Here is a 17,648-nt window from a genome sequence, read left to right as displayed (position 1 = left end):
TAGTCACTTAAACTTCTCTCAAATCTTAGCAAAATTATTTGGTGCGATATGCAAAGTTTCCAGAGTTAGTCACTTAAACTTCTCTCGCACCATCAGTTTCGCTACCAGTCCGTGTTGTTCTTATTATACAGAAATTCTTCAGGAATCCATTCTTGGTTTTGCTTGCAGATAATCTGCCAAAAAAAGAAGTAGTGCCTCAAAAATACAGCAAAGCACCCTCCAAAGCTTCAGGAAAACGATTCCAACAGCGAACGAAGATACACCAAAATCAGGCACAAATCATCATGGATTCAACATAGCTGGAAGGCTGGAACATTCACTCTGGATCCTTCACGAGGGACACCCAAAAAGGAGCACCACACATAAAATCTCTCCTCTGGGGCCCACACGCCAGTTATATATTCTGCAACCATCTCCGAAGATTCCCATCCTTCGTCATGGCTGGAGCACGCGCGAGAGGCCAAGATATTTCTCCTCCTCCTACAGAAGCATGAAGTGCACCGGCAAAGCCTCGCCGGAGTAAGGGTAGAAACATCTGTTTTTACCATCTCCGGAGTGCCACGTGTCAGCCCTGCCCGGCACAAGACACCCCCAGCCCCGGCTATATAAAGCTCGCCCTTCCCAGCGCCCTCCCCTCCTCCCCCCAGTCCAGTCCTGATTGCGAGGGCTTCTCATCATCACTGGCTAGCCAGCGTGATTAAGCGCGACTGGAAGCTAATCACACACAGTAATTACTAATTAGCTTGTGACAAAAGGAGGGCAGGGTATATATTCCAGTGCGTGGCGTCCAGTTCGCTGTCCGGCGCCCGAGCGAGAAAGCGAGAGAGAGATGACGGTGACGCCGAGGATTACGGTGGGGGATGGGCGGCTGGTGGCGCACGGGCGGACCATCCTCACCGGCGTGGCGGACAACATCACGCTCACGCACGCCTCCGGGGCGGGGCTCGTCGACGGCGCCTTCGTCGGCGCCACGGCCGCCGAGCCCAGCAGCATGCACGTCTTCACCTTTGGCACCCTCCGGTGAGCATCACCACCACCAGATGCCATGTTAGTTTGGGATGGTAAATCTAGAATTTTCTGTGTGTTATAGCAAGCAGTATGTGACGAGAGCACGGGATTTTGCTGTGTTCCGGAACGTTCAGGACACTTGGCTCTCAAGCTACATGTGACCACGTCGTCGTCCTCCCGTTTCGTCCATCTCTTGGCCATTATTTTATCCGCTTGCTCTTTCTCATCTTCCTGTATTTACTTTTATTTTTATCTCGAGGTAATTACTGTGTGTGCGTGCGTTGTGTGGCAGGGACCTGCGGTTCATGTGCTGCTTCCGGTTCAAGCTGTGGTGGATGACCCAGCGCATGGGCACCTCCGGCCGCGACGTCCCGCTGGAGACGCAGTTCATGCTCCTGGAAAGCCGCCCGGGCACGGGCGCCACCACCGGCGGCGACGACGGCGGCGAGGCAGTGTACGTGGTGATGCTGCCGCTGCTGGAGGGCCAGTTCCGGGCGGCGCTGCAGGGCAACGACCGCGACGAGCTGGAGATCACCCTCGAGAGCGGTAAGCTAGCAGCATGACCTGGCTGCCTAGGCGCTTTGGCTCTTTCTTTTTGTCCTGTGTTTCACGTGAAGACGAGACTGACGTGCGTGCGTGACTGGCGTTGGGTCGCCGGCGCCGCCGATATTTTCTTCCTTGGTCGGGGATCGGGTGCCCGTGCCGTGACCGAGAGCAGGGGACAAGGCGGTGCAGACGGCGCAGGGGACCTACATGGTGTACGTGCACGCCGGGACCAACCCTTTCGACACCATCACTCAGGCCGTCAAGTGCGTTTTTTTTCCTTACCTGTGCTACTACTAGACTGAATTCACCTGCTTTCAGATTATTAGTCACTGTCATTTCCAGGGTAACCGAGCCTAAATTTTAACATGATTTTAGGCAACACGTTTTTACCAATTAGTATAAGTAAATGGTATTTTTGGGATTTGATATTTGTCTCTGTGTCATAGCCATAGCATATCCAATTTTTATCCTTGTCTAACTATAATAACTGTAAATTGTTAATTGTTTTAGTGCCAACACAAATAAGATTTTGTCAGGTTTGTGGTTTTGTCTAACGAGTTTTTTATCCTCGGAACTAACAATTTCAGAAATTACAATGAACTAAAACTATATTTTAATATAAAATATATATAATAACCGTTGCCTAAAAAAACCTAAAAATTCAGACACTTGAACTTTAGCAAGGCCCATGTTTTTTAAAGAAAAAAAAACAATATTTTGATGCGTGAAAAAAATGGACGCAGGGTGGTGGAGAGGCACTTGCAGACGTTCCATCACACGGAGAAGAAAAAGGTACGGTTTCGAACAGCTTGTTGAGTCCCTCATGTGACTCTCTAGTACAGTAGAAAAATGTACTCCCTCAATACTAAAAAAAAATTGAAGTCGTTTTTATAAAGATATTTATCAAAAAGTGATATATGTAAATTTTTATGAAAGTATTTTTCAAGACAAATCTATATATATGGTTTTCACATTTTCAAACTCAAACAACTTAAAAGTTATTCATGATTTATATTCCTATTATTTGACCCAAGTCTTGTTCAAAACGACTTTATTTTTTGGATCTGTCTAGGTGACATTCAGTTGTTTTCGTCCCTCCTATCAACTGAATTTTTTCCATGTACTTACAGTATCTTCTAGCTATATTTACACTGTCTTATTACTAGATTTACAGTGATTTCTTTAGTGTAATTTATTGAACACGGTGGTGTGTAATTTGGAGATAATACAAATATATGCCAAAATTTTCAAAAATACTTTCAAATTATTTTTATAAATTGCAGATACCAGATAAATATATTTTAAATTATTCACAAATTTTTCATAAATTCCAAAATAATTTTTTCCAAATTGTGGTGGGACCCACCTCTCCAACCTTATCCCTTCCCTTCCATCGCCTGCGCACTTCACTTCCCTTCCCTACTCTTCTGTCGAATGCGCACGCAAACAGAGTCCGGAGAAGAAGCAGCAACGGTGATCCCGCCTGGGGGCGGCCCTCCTCATCGGCCTCCTCGTAGCCGGCCGTCGGCCCTCCTCATCATCGGCCACCGGTCCCGCGCCGTGCCCGCCATGGCCGGGGCCGCGAGCTCTGAGGCTGGCCACACCTGTTGCCTCACCGGCCCTCGCTGACCGTGCGTGCCTCCCCTATTCGTCGGCCGCGCCTCCTGCTAGCTGTCCGCGTAAGATTAGATGGCCTAAAAATTAGTTGATTGGAGAGGCCAAATCAACCTGTTGAGGTTTAGCAATTCTATATTTTTTATATGGAGGGAGTAGAATAGAGAGATACATAGAGCAGTGGCCGGCCGGCGTCGGCGTGGCGAGCCGGGCGGTGTCGCTTTGCGCTTTGCGGGAAACTGAAACTGACGGTGGTGGTGGCGCAGCTGCCGTCGTTCGTGGACTGGTTCGGCTGGTGCACGTGGGACGCCTTCTACACCGACGTCACCGCCGAGGGCGTCAAGCAAGGCCTCAAGAGGTAAAAATAAAAAGTTCGATCCAAGTAATCTTGTGATTTATTTGTTTTTTGCGTTTATTTTCGAATGGCAAAAAAATCTCACATTCAGCAACTTTGCAGCTTGGCGGAGGGTGGCACGCCGCCGCGGTTCCTGATCATCGACGATGGGTGGCAGCAGATCGGCAGCGAGAACAAGGAGGAGTCCAACAACGCCGTTGTCCAGGAAGGGGCGCAGTACGTGACCGCCGTCGCCATCAATCTTGGTGTGTGCCAGCTCTGCTCCGGTGAACAAGCCAAGCTCAATTTGGTCTGGAATGGTGCGTGTCGTGCAGGTTCGCCAGCAGGCTGACGGGGATCAAGGAGAACGCCAAGTTCCAGAAGAAGGAAAAGAAGACGACCGACGACGACAAGGACGGCGGCGAGCATCAAGCCGACGCGGCGGAGCAGACGCAAACGCCGGGGCTGAAGCTGCTGGTGGAGGAGGCGAAGCGCGATCACGGCGTGAAGTACGTGTACGTGTGGCACGCCATGGCGGGGTACTGGGGCGGCGTGAAACCCGCGGCGGAAGGGATGGAGCACTACGAGAGCGCGCTGGCGTACCCGGTGCAGTCGCCGGGGGTGATGGGCAACCAGCCGGACATCGTCATGGACTCGCTCTCCGTGCTGGGCCTGGGCCTGGTGCACCCGCGCAGGGTGCTCAGCTTCTACGACGAGCTGCACTCGTACCTCGCCTCCTGCGGCGTGGACGGCGTCAAGGTGGACGTGCAGAACATCATCGAGACGCTCGGCGCGGGGCACGGCGGCCGCGTCGCGCTCACCCGCGCCTACCACCGCGCGCTCGAGGCCTCCGTGGCGCGCAACTTCCCCGACAACGGATGCATCTCCTGCATGTGCCACAACACCGACATGCTCTACAGCGCGCGACAGACCGCCGTCGTCCGCGCTTCCGACGACTTCTACCCGCACGACCCGGCGTCGCACACCGTCCATGTCTCCTCCGTCGCCTACAACACCCTCTTCCTCGGCGAGTTCATGCAGCCCGACTGGGACATGTTCCATGTACGTCTCAATCTCTTCTTCTCCTGACTCCTGTGACTGTACTTGAGTGATCGATCGATGACTGAATGATGAACGAATTATTAAATGTGCCTGGATGCAGAGCCTGCACCCGGCGGCGGAGTACCACGGCGCGGCGAGGGCGATCGGCGGCTGCCCGATCTACGTCAGGTGAGACTGATAACCAGCTCCTGATCAGAACGATGTCGTGGTTCCGATTTCGCTGTCGATCGCGGCGTCCGTCGCAGCCAGGCCGGCACAATGATCGAACCCTCGAGACAGGGGAAACAGAATGATTGAGTTGCCTGGCACACAAGCTACAGCAGCAGTCTGCACGGCTTGCGCGCACCGCGCCATGACCAGCCAACAGCGACACGACGGCTGTGGCTGCTCGTGTCGCCGTCCGGCACGCCTCCCGGCGGACGGCGCGCGACCCCGTCTGGTCTCTGTCTGCGTGAACCGAAGAAGCGACTTGTGGTTCCTAATAGTAACACTCTGCTTTCACGTGTGTCTCTGTCGCAGCGACAAGCCAGGCAACCACAACTTCGAGCTGCTCAAGAAGCTGGTCCTCTCCGACGGCTCCGTGCTCCGCGCGCAGCTCCCCGGCCGCCCCACCCGCGACTGCCTCTTCGCCGACCCGGCGCTCGACGGCACCAGGTGAGCAGAGCACGCGGCCGGCGATCGTCCATCGTTTTCCTGGGCAACCGCCTAGCTGCAATGCAATGTAATGTAACGTGACCTTGCGCAGCCTGCTCAAGATCTGGAACGTGAACAAGTGCACGGGCGTGGTGGGCGTGTTCAACTGCCAGGGCGCCGGGTGGTGCCGCGTCACCAAGAAGACCCGCGTGCACGACGCCGCGCCGGGGACGCTGACTGGATCAGTCCGCGCCGACGACGTGGACGCGATCGCGGGCCTCGCGGGGCCCGGCTGGAACGGCGAGTCCGTCGTGTACGCGTACAGGTCGGGGGAGCTCGTCAGGCTGCCCGGGGGTGCCACGCTGCCCGTGACGCTCAGGGTGCTGGAGTTCGAGGTGTTCCACGTCTCCCCCGTCAGGGCGGTCGCGCCGGGCGTGTCGTTCGCGCCCATCGGCCTGCTCGACATGTTCAACTCCGGCGGGGCGGTGGAGCAGTGCGAGGTCCGCGGCGGCGCCACGGACGGCGGCGCGGCCGTCGTCGCGCTCAGGGTCCGCGGCTGCGGCCGGTTCGGCGCGTACTGCTCGCGGAGGCCCGCGAGGTGCACGCTGGACGCGGCGGAGGTGGAGTTCAGCTACGACGCCGATACGGGGCTCGTCGCGCTCCACATCCCCGTGCAGGAGCAGGAGTTCTACAGATGGAACCTGGAGGTCGAAGTCTAGAGGTTCTCCCCGCCTGTCGATCTGTGGCAATGGTGCTTGCCTCCCATTCATTCTTCAGTGGTTTTACCATTATAAACGCGCGTGTGGTCGGTGTTTGTGCTCGTGTGCGACGTGGAGAGGCGTGTGCAGTGCATGATCATGAAGCCATTGACGCGCCTCTCTTCGTCCCTAGAAGAATAAGCTAGCCTCTGCTGTACTGCCTTCGTTGCATCAATCTGCATGCAATAAACGACGACTCCATCTCCATGTATGCAATGTGACAAACAAAACACATCTCGAGTTCCATGATACTGTACTCGGTACATGTGTACAAGTTATTGTGCTACAACTACAACGCAAGCATGCATGAACGGCGAAGGAACTCTAAGGGTGGACGAGGGTGACGTTGTACTCTATGATGGCGTCGCCATTGTTGTTGTCGAGGAAATGCGTGCGGAGCACGGCGTACCCACGGGCCAACCGGAACGCGCCGCGGCCGCCGACGATGGCGAGCTCCCTGCCGGGGCGCGTCACCGTGTTCCGCGAGTACACGACGAAGGCGCTGCCGTTGAAGGGCCCGTCGGTGAGCTCGAAGTCCATGCCGAGGACGAGCGACAGCTTGCCCCTGCCGGACGAGACCCACAGCCCCTGCGCGTTGCCCACCACATTGGACTGCGGCGAGGGGCCCTCAGTGAGCAGGTCGTCGGTGGCGTACAGGGAGCTGAAGGGCACCGGGTCGTCGGGCCTCGGGTCGCGGCCGGCGGCGCGGCCGATCAGCACCGCGCTCGGGTCCTTCCCGCTCAGCGTGTCGTGGAGGAAGAAGTGCAGATGGGTGGTCTTCTCGTGGCGGGCGGCGGCGGTGGATCGGAGGGCGGAGATGGCGGCGAGCAGCACGGCAACGAGGCGGAGCACGGATGGAGGAGTGGCCATGGTGTACGTGTTTTCCGATGATTTTGGTGGACAAGTACAGAGTGTGATTTGCATTTTTATAGCCCAAGATTTGGTTACAATTACGGTAATCAATTGTGATTGTGAATTGATAATGGAAGGAAATATGAGCGGCAAGCTGTTCTCCTAATCCTAAACATGGAAGCTAATAACCTGTCAATCAATACAGTAAGATCTCTGCGGCTCTGCCCGTGGGAGAATCCGGTGCATGGGGAACAGAGCGCCTTCTGTTGCTGCTCGCAAATGGCGAGGTGACGCGTGATCAAGGATGTCGATGCCTCGGCGGTTACCTCGCATAAAAAACAAAGCCTTACACGTCACGCGTGAGGCAGCCGCGGCCCGCCCTTCATTTCGAGCGTCAACATCACGCGGTGGGGGACTCCGCCTCGTCGTTGCCTCGCAATCGACCACCAATCAATCTTCTTCCCCTAGCCTTGTACGATCCTGGCCTCCTCCGCCTTCAGGGTTGTCGTCGCTCTATCCAAGACCATGCATGCTCTGGATCAAACCTACACCAGTTCTCCACGCCCAGCAACCCCTGCCCAAGCCACGACGAGCTCCACAGGGGCGGAGGATCCGATATGGCGAGGTACGGCGCTTGCCATACCTTGAATCCTGAGAGCATCCCTCAGCGAATCACCGGCAGTTCGTCCAAGTTCGGCGTCCGCCATGGCTGGATCTCTGAGAAGTCATTTTTCTGTTGGACTGCTGGAGAAAGATGGGATCTGTGCATACAGCATGCACTCAGCTTCCGTGCATATACGCTCTCATTGACTACCACGTGTCCATCCAAGCGGAATCTACGTCTGTCCTCGTCGGGTGTCCACCTGTGCTTTGCCTCGGCTCCCACTCGACTCCAGCACGTATATTCGGCTCACCTGTCACCTCCCACGCTGTACATGCGGCGACCATCAGGTTGGATGGAATTTTTGTTCTATATACACGGGCTTCTGTTTGGACCAACTAGTGTTGCGGTTTCTACGGCCCATGTGACTTCCCATATGGATCTCTCTATCGCTGTTGAAGTTGCGACTTGCGAGTTACGAACCTGTGATTTTAAGCTAAGTAGGTGATCATATGATGGTATCGGTTAAACCAAGTTATAAACCTGTGATTTTAGGCTCATTAGGTTGATCATGTGGTGGTATCAGTTAAACCCAAAATTATAGTGGAGCAATGGGCCACAGTTATGAAAAGAAAATTTAAACATATGGAGGGGGCATATGCCCCCACGTGACCTCTCCGTTGACCTTTTGGAGTAAATCAATCTGAGTTTTGCTTCGACGGTCTATTGCGTTCTTGCCCCTAAACCTTAATTGTGATTTTACTCCTATTTTCTTTCACTTTTTGTTTTTACCCCTGCTTTTCCAAAACGAAGGCTCCGTTTACCCCTACTCCGTGAACAGCAGGTAACGGTGTTAAAAAAGTTAATAGATGACAAGTTTGCCCTTCCGAATATTGCGTTTTTGCCCCTATTTCAAACCACAATTGTGATTTTACCCCCACTTTTTTCCACTTTGTGTTTTTACCCCTACTTTTTCAAAATAAAGGCTCCGTTTACCTCAATTCTTAACTCAGTTATCTATATCCGGATCAAAGTGGATCAAAGCAACTAAAAATTAACATAAGGCATGTAAAAAGACAAACTTACCACTTATCTCTCGGTCGTCTCTCTCAGGGTCGTCCCTCTCAACACTAGCAGATAGCGGGCGGCTGGGTGTGGCGGCGGTGGCAGCGAAAGGGCAGCGTCGGGCCGTCGAGCGAGCGCGGCGAGCGGGCGCGTGCGGCCAGGCGGAGGAAGCGGCGCGGGCGCGCGCAGCTTAGCCTGATGTGGGCGCGCAGCCAGGCACGTGGCTCTGCTTGGCGCGGGCACGCGCAGCTAGGCACGCGGCTCTGCTTGGCGCGGGCGCGCGTCTCGTGGAAGCAGCCGACCATGCTGCTTAGTCGCACCCATGGTCGGCTCCATGGTCGGCTGCTTTCACGAGACGTGCGCCCGTGACGTCGGCCAAGCCGCGCGCGCCCACGCCAAACAAAGCCGCGTGCCTGGCTGCGCACGCCCGCGCCAAGTAGAGCCGCATGCCTAGCTGCGCGCCCATGTCAGGCTAAGCCGCGCGCGCCCACGCCGCTTCCTCCGCCTGGCCCCACGCGCCCGCTCGCCGCGCCCGCCCGACGGCCCGACGCTACCCTTCCACCACCGCACCCAGCCGCCCGCTGCCTGCTAGCGTTGAGAGGGACGACCCTGAGAGAGACGACCAAGAGATAAGGGGTAAGTTTATCTTTTCACAGGCCTTTTGTTAATTTTAGTTGCTTTGATCCGGATGTAGATAACTGAGTTAAGAATTGGGGTAAACGGAGCCTTCGTTTTGGAAAAGTAGGGGTAAAAACACAAAGTGGAAGAAAATATGGGTAAAATCACAATTGTGGTTTGAAATAAGGGCAAAAACGCAATATTCGGAAGGACAATTTTGTCATCTGTTAACTTTTTTAACACCGTTACCTGCTGTTCACGGAGTAGGGGTAAACGGAGCCTTCGTTTTGGAAAAGCAGGGGTAAAAACACAAAGTGAAAAAAAATGAGGGTAAAATCATAATTGAGGTTCAAAATAGGGGCAAGAACGTAATAGCCCCTTTGAAAAATATGCACAAATCTTAACACAAGCAGGTAATTAATAAGGACATGGAGAACGTCAGCGCGTGACCCACACATGCGTAGCCTGCTGCCATGCGCCCGTGCTCCGACAGCCTACTCCATGCGTCCGCAGCCTGCTGCTTGTTTGTGGTCCAAGCGGCAAAAAAACCAAGAAACAGAAATATTTATTTAAATTGTTATAACTTTTGAATCATGTATGTGTTTTAATTCCGTTTACACCGAAATGTTCTACGTGACGAGATGAACAAAAACTAGACCCTTTCCTATGTTTCGAAGAATTTTATTTTAGCAGCAATTTACGTGTAAAATGTGCTAGGAGATTTATAAAGGAGTTGCTACCATGAAATACTAAACTTGCTACTCTAAAAATATACTAATTTACATGGTACGTGCATCGATTGTTACCATGGGAATATAATAAATTTGTTACATAGAATTGGAGTGACATTTATTAAAAAAAGACAAGAGTAGCGACCCAAAATAAGACAAATTGTACCCTGAGAAGCAAATTATTAGAAGAAGCATAGCATAAAATGCCAACTTAGAGGGTACTCCCTACGTCCCATAAAAACTGCGATTCTACGGTTCAAAAAATGTCCCAGGAAAAGTGCATTCGTAGCTCCTAGTGCTAGGTCTCAGGATGTCAGGCAGGCTATCAGACAAGCACAGTGGTTCTCAACTCTCGTCCAGAAGCTTCGTCCCATTGAAAAAAAAATCTACCGCACCACCCACACACAGGCTACAGCGGAGCACCATCCATTTTTCTCGTCACTGTTTCGCTACAGGCAGGAGAGAGGGTTCTAAACGGTGGTCCTTGGCAGCTAGTATAGGGGTATTTCTGTCATTTTTTCATCACATTGGTTTCTGTGCCAAGTCCTACAATTGCGCTTTTATTGGGACGGAGAGAGTAAGTTATTATACAACTAATATATAGGATTTAGGAATACATTCAAACCTAGAAGGGATACCGAAAATTGAAACTTAAAAAATTTTAAAAAACTTGACTGAAAACTTAAATTAAAAAAAACCATTGAAAAAATCATTTAACTAAAAATAAAAGAAACAATAAAAAAAATGAATGATACCACATAACTATGATCAGGACTACATGAGGCAGCTTGAAACAAGCATGGAGAATTAAAAAATAAAACTGAAATTAACAAATAGAAAATGAAAACTAAAGTAGACCAATGAAAAAAATACTCCTATAAATAAAACTGAAACTACCAAAAGTAGCACCGGGTACGGGAGGTTGAGAGCCTTTGAGTATCAGTAAAAAAATGAGAAAGACCTGCCGCATTGCATTGGTACTTGGGCTGGCCCGTCGCGGCCTTGTGCTGCGCCGTCGTGGCCTGCCGTCGTGGCCTTTGAGTAAGCTTGCTCTGTGGAAATGAATTAAGTTTTTCCGTTTGAATCCCTGCTTTCCTTCAAGCTCATTCATATGGGGCGACGTCTCTATGCTAGGGACCCTAGAGGAGAAACCTCTGCATGTGTTGTTTTCGTGTTAGCCCAGATAGCGGCGTTTGTAGAGAATCCTGTGTGCGCAGAGAAGTGTTCCCCTTGGGTAGAACTGTCTGGGGAGACGATAGAGCCTGAGTCCTGTGTGTTTGTGGCTGGGGATAGCAAGGGAGTAGACTGGGTTAGTCTAGTTCTGAAGCAAGTTAGTGATGCATACGGTAAGTACCGAGTAGGACTGTCACAAGCATAGTACGCACGACCGGCTGAATTTTTGGTCTCGTCAGCCTGCAGAAGATCCTTAGAAATATTCCGCATAACCATATTCACTAAGCACCAGATTAGCTAATCGCGAAAGCGACATATCAATATTTATATTCACTAATCGAGCGCTCGCTCATCCAGCGTGCATAAAATATTTGCTCGTGAAAGCGACGCTTGCCTTGAATAGTGAAGTGGTTGAGCCACTCCCGGTGAGTGCTCGGGCACTGTTCATATCCTGAATTTGAATAGTAGCCGCGAATTTGAATAGTAAATCTGAATTTAAATAGTGCTGTGAATAGTAACTCGAGAATTTTAAAAATTCGAATTTTGAGTTCCGAGTTCGCTTCTCTTTAGAAGGTACCCCTACCATATTGGTATCAGAGCCTGGTTATTAAAATTTGAATTAAAGGGATTTACTTATATTGTCAAGTTTGTCAGTACAACCTTAGTCAAATACTTTACTAATAATGGAAGATTTAGACAGTCAGATTCAATATTATAAGAATAAGTTAAGTAAGATTCATGATGAATATAAAACCTCTATGACATGCAAATGGTCTGCCATAAGAGAAAAAGAATTATTCTTTAGACGAGAAATATGTAGATTTGATAATATCAAGAAAGAGAGAATTAAAGAATAAATATTTTACAACACCTGTTGTGATAAAGAAACAGAAAGATGAGTTAAAAGCTAAAGACAAAGAGACTCATGAAGTTAAAGAAGTTGTGCAGACAAATAATATTGAATACATTACCAGTGAAGATAAGCAATGGGAGATTAATAATAAGTTTCTATTAGAAAGTTATGAAGAAGAAGAAAATAATGCAGAAAGCTACCAAGATTTTATATACTCTTTAGATGATGAAGAGTTACTCAATCTTGATAATGCTATGGAAGAGTTAGATATAATATCTGAAGAAATTAATAGTCCAAAAGAAACAAAAATAGAATTAATGAATCAAGAAGACTGTGAACATGATTGGATAAAAGGAAGAGGTGATTATAATATAAAATGTACTTTTTGTATATTTTACCCCAGTCAAGAAAATAGACTTACATGTACTTTTTGTATATTTTACCCCAGTCAAGAAAAATAGCTTAGAAGCAGAATTAGAAGAGCTAAAGAGTAAAATAGAACTCAACGAAGCTAATAAGATAGAAGATGATTATAAAGGTCTTACTGAGTTAAAAGATCAAGCAATGGTAAATAAAAATAATAATAAAGCGTTACAAGTAAAAGAAGCTATAATAAACTTTGGTAGCAAATACATAGTTAAATTACCATTTAAAGAAATTATAGGAATAAGAATACCTGTAAAAGTAAAATTAACGCCTAATATCTCTTATAAAATATTAGCGCTAGTAGACACTGGTTGTACAAAAAATATTATACATGACAAATATTTTGTAAAGTGTCCAGAAATAGTTCATACACTAGATCCAAATAAAACAGAAATATCTACTGATATGTCTGGGATAAAAAAGGTTCATAATCAACTAGCTTATGATGCTGAAGTACAAATAAATAACACAAAATATATAATGGATAAAATTACAATAAGAGATCTATCTATGATACATGATGATATGATAATAGGATTAAGATTTCTACAGTTCTCTTTACAAACAACTATCATACATGAGCAAGGAATAACCTTTATTCCTTACCAAGACAATGTTCCATATATAACAGAAGTGCGAAAGACTATAAATTCTACTTCAGGAAAGACTAATTTAGAACTCCAAGGATCTAATGAAAATGTCCCTAATATTTATATGGATGAAGAGCCAAGTGAATGTATAGAAGAGTTTCATATAGCAAACTCATGCATAGAATGTATCAGTTTGCAATCATTAGCCCCAAATTGATATAGAGATATAAAATCTAAAAAGGATATAGATAAAATTGTGACAAGATTGGAAGATATTCAGATAATAGGAGAAATATCAATGAAGCACTGGGACAAGAATGGTATATTATGTAAAATTAACATAATAAATTCCGACCATATAATTAAGACAAGTCCTATAGAAGCAACACCTAAAGATATAGAAGAATTTAAGATGCATATTGAAGAATTACTAAAATTAGGAGCTATAAGAGATAGCTGAAGTCCTTATAGATCAGCTTCATTTATAGTTAGAAATCATGCTGAAATAGCCAGAGAAAAGTCAAGAATGGTTATCAATTATAAAAGACTAAATGATAATACCATAGATGATGCTTATAATATTCCAAATAAGCAAGAATGGATAAATAGAATACAAGATAGTAAATATTTCTCAAAATTTAATTTAAAAGCTGGGTTTTGGTAAGTAAAAATGGCAGAAGAATCAATAGAATGGACTGCTTTCACATGTCCTCAAGGTCATTTTGAATGGTTAGTAATGCCCTTAGGATTAAAAAATGCCTCTGCTTTATTTCAAAGAAAAATGCAAAATATTTTTAATGAAAATCAAGAATTCATATTGATTTATATTGATGACTTATTAATATTCTCAAAATCCTATAAAGAACATATAGCTCATCTGAAAACATTCTTTAGAAAGGTAGAACAGCATGGGTTAATATTGTCCAAAAGGAAAATGGAGATATGTATGGAAAAGATAAACTTTTTAGGTCATGAAATAGGAGAGGGAAAAATCTATTTACAAGATCATATTGCAAAGAAAATCTTAGAATTTTTAGATGTCATGAATGATAAGAAAACCCTATAGCAATTCTTAGGAATAGTCAATTATGCTAGAAATTATATTGATGTGTTATCAATAATTTGTCCGGGGGAAGAGATAATAATACATGCCATGGAGTTAATACCGCATGCCTATCCTTGATTTGATGTTTGCAACATCAATCATTCGGGTGTGGAAGACCATACCAAAGAATATATCCAGAAGGATACTATATGTGCGCGATGGAGGACAGCGCAAAAGGAATATACAGAATACAGTCACTCTACTATAGCCTACTATAGCTAGGACAATTATTCTCTGTCTAGCTGTCCAGGCAACACTGTAGCTAGGACAATTATTCTCTGTCCAGCTGTCCAGGCAACAGTAAAGGATGATAATTGAAGACGTCGGCCGCTTCCTTAAGCACGAAGGCTCCTCAATAAAATAATTGAAGACTTCGCCTCGAAGGAACCCCAGAAGAGAAGCGCGAAGGACGCTCCCTCCATGCTATAAAGTGGGACGCCGGGCGCATTCATTCATCATCGAAACACCAGACCACCATCGAAGAAAGCTCAGACACTGAAGACACACACTCTCATCCACCACCCACTCCACCAATTCTCCACCCACACACATACACCATGAACATATGATCTCAGAAGCTCTCTGAGAATCAATCCACCATTAGTAGTAATCACCCACTACCGTTGTATCACTCTACTTTGTAAATTAGAGAATAAAGGAGGTCCTCGTGATCATCCTGCGCTTGTAAGGTAATCCCTAAGGTTTGTGCTAAGTGCTTGGAGTTTCCCGAAAGGGAAAGCCATATGTAAGCTTACTCTGTGGAAATGAATTAAACTTTTCCGTTTGAATCCTTGCCTTCCTTTAAGCTCGTTCATATGGGGCGACGTCTCTATGCTAGGGACCCTAGAGGAGAAACCTCTGCGTGTGTTGTTCTCGTGTTAGCCCAGATAGCGGCGTTTGTAGAGAACTCTGTGTGCGTAGAGAAGTGTTCCCTTTGGGTGGAACTACCTGGGGAGACGATAGAGCCTGAGTCCTGTGTGTTCGTGGCTGGGGATAGCAAGGGACTAGACTGGGTTAGTCTAGTTCTGAAGCAAGTTAGTGATGCATACGGTGAGTACCGAGTAGGACTGTCACAAGCATAGTACGCACGACCGGCTGAATTTTTGGTCTCGCTAGCCTGCAGAAGATCCTTAGAGATAATCCACATAAGCATATTCACTAAGCACCAGATTAGCTAGTCGCGAAAGCGACATATCAATATTTATATTCACTAATCGAGCGCTCGCTCATCCAGCGTGCATAAAATATTTGCTCGTGAAAGCGACGCTTGCCTTGAATAGTGAAGTGGTTGAGCCACTCCCGGTGAGTGCTCGGGCACTGTTCATATCCCGAATTTGAATAGTAGCCGTGAATTTGAATAGTAAATCTAAAATTGAATAGTGCTGTGAATAGTAACTCGAGAATTTTAAAAATTCGAATTTTGAGTTCCGAGTTCGCTTCTCTTTAGAAGGTACCCCCTAGCATATTGGTATCAGAGCCTGGTTATTAAAATTTGAATTAAAGGGATTTACTTATATTGTCAAGTTTAAACAAGTTGCCAGTATAATAAATACTTTACTTATAATGGAAGATTTAGACAGTCAGATTCAATATTATAAGAATAAGTTAAGTAAGATTCATGATGAATATAAAACCTCTATGACATGCAAATGGTCTACCATAAGAGAAAAAAAATTATTCTTTAGACGAGAAATATGTAGACTTGATAATATCAAGAAAGAGAGAGAATTAAAGAATAAATATTTACAACACCTGTTGTGATAAAGAAACAGGAAGATGAGTTAAAAGCTAAAGACAAAGAGACTCATGAAGTTAAAGAAGTTGTGCAGACAAATAATATTGAATACATTACCAGTGAAGATGAGCAATGGGAGATTAATAATAAGTTTCTATTAGAAAGTTATGAAGAAGAAGAAAATAATTTAGAAAGCTACCAAGATTTTATAGACTCTTTAGATGATGAAAAGTTACTCAATCTTGATAATACTATGGAAGGGTTAGATATAATATCTGAAGATATTAATAGTCCAAAAGAAACAAAAATAGAATTAATGAATCAAGAAGACTGTGAACATGATTGGATAAAAGGAAGAGGTGATTATAATATAAAATGTACTTTTTGTATATTTTACCCCAGTCAAGAAAATAGACTTACATGTATTAAATGTTTAAAGCAATCATGTGCTTCATGTCTAAGAACCAATAACCAGAAATGGAGACAAGAAGTAGAATTAGAATCAGATGATAAATTATTAATAAGTAGAGTTAGAAATTTAGAGAATAGAATAAATAGCTTAGAAGCAGAATTAGAAGAGCTAAAGAGTAAAATAGAACTCAACGAAGCTAATAAGATAGAAGATGATTATAAAGGTCTTATTGAGTTAAAAGATCAAGCAATGGTAAATAAAAATAATAATAAAGCGTTACAATTAAAAGAAGCTATAATAAACTCTGGTAGCAAATACATAGTTAAATTACCATTTAAAGAAATTATAGGAATAAGAATACCTGTAAAAGTAAAATTAACGCCTAATATCTCTTATAAAATATTAGCGCTAGTAGACACTGGTTGTACAAAAAATATTATACATGACAAATATTTTGTCAAGTGTCCAGAAATAGTTCATAGACTAGATCCAGATAAAGCAGAAATATCTACTGATATATCTGGGATAAAAAAGGTTCATAATCAACTAGCTTATGATGTTGAAGTACAAATAAATAACACAAAATATATAATGGATGAAATTACAATAAGAGATCTATCTATGATACATGATGATATGATATTAGGATTAAGATTTATACAGTTCTCTTTACAAACAACTATCATACATGAGTAAGGAATAACCTTTATTCCTTACCAAGACAATGTTCCATATATAACAGAAGTGCGAAAGACTATAAATTCTACTTCAGGAAAGACTAATTTAGAACTCCAAGGATCTAATGAAAATGTCCCTGATATTTATATAGATGAAGAGCTAGGTGAATGTATAGAAGAGTTTCATATAGCAAACTCATACATAGAATGTATCAGTTTGCAATCATTAGCCCCAAATTGGTATAGAGATATAAAATCTAAAAAGGATATAGATAAAATTGTGACAAGATTAGAAGATATTCAGATAATTGGAGAAATATCAATGAAGCATTGGGACAAGAATGGTATATTATGTAAAATTAACATAATAAATCCCGACTATATAATTAAGACAAGTCCTATAGAAGCAACACCTAAAGATATAGAAGAATTTAAGATGCATATTGAAGAATTACTAAAATTAGGAGCTATAAGAGATAGCCGAAGTCCTCATAGATCAGCTTCATTTATAGTTAGAAATCATGCTGAAATAGCCAGAGGAAAGTCAAGAATGGTTATCAATTATAAAAGACTAAATGATAATACCATAGATGATGCTTATAATATTCCAAATAAGCAAGAATGGATAAATAGAATACAAGGTAGTAAATATTTCTCAAAATTTGATTTAAAAGCTAGGTTTTGGCAAGTAAAAATGGCAGAAGAATCAATAGAATGGACTGCTTTCACATGTCCTCAAGGTCATTTTGCCCTTAGGATTAAAAAATGCCCCTGCTTTATTTCAATGAAAAATGCAAAATATTTTTAATGAAAATCAAGAATTCATATTGGTTTATATTGATGACTTATTAGTAT

The 17,648-nt window shown here is 45.1% G+C and overlaps 2 protein-coding genes across 2 annotated transcripts; one reads left to right on the top strand and one right to left on the bottom strand.

The window, feature by feature from the left end:
• The first annotated feature begins 485 nt into the window (after window positions 1–485).
• LOC136515965 (probable galactinol--sucrose galactosyltransferase 2) lies at window positions 486–6,164 on the top strand. Its single transcript, XM_066509403.1, has 10 exons — window positions 486–1,020; window positions 1,301–1,554; window positions 1,727–1,817; window positions 2,298–2,346; window positions 3,435–3,526; window positions 3,626–3,739; window positions 3,838–4,564; window positions 4,665–4,732; window positions 5,084–5,218; window positions 5,310–6,164. The coding sequence occupies exons 1-10, from the start codon at window positions 830–832 to the stop codon at window positions 5,914–5,916; spliced, it is 2,328 nt and encodes a 775-aa protein (XP_066365500.1). The 5' UTR covers window positions 486–829; the 3' UTR covers window positions 5,917–6,164.
• On the bottom strand, window positions 6,053–8,014 carry LOC136515970 (dirigent protein 4-like). The gene has a single exon (XM_066509407.1). It carries the CDS (start codon window positions 6,877–6,879, stop codon window positions 6,280–6,282), a length of 600 nt encoding a protein of 199 aa, XP_066365504.1. The 5' UTR covers window positions 6,880–8,014; the 3' UTR covers window positions 6,053–6,279.
• Window positions 8,015–17,648: the final 9,634 nt, after the last annotated feature.

The sequence above is a fragment of the Miscanthus floridulus genome, chromosome 2 (assembly GCF_019320115.1).
Source record: "Miscanthus floridulus cultivar M001 chromosome 2, ASM1932011v1, whole genome shotgun sequence".
Lineage (NCBI taxonomy): Eukaryota > Viridiplantae > Streptophyta > Magnoliopsida > Poales > Poaceae > Miscanthus > Miscanthus floridulus.
This window is presented reverse-complemented; position numbering and strand designations above follow the sequence as displayed.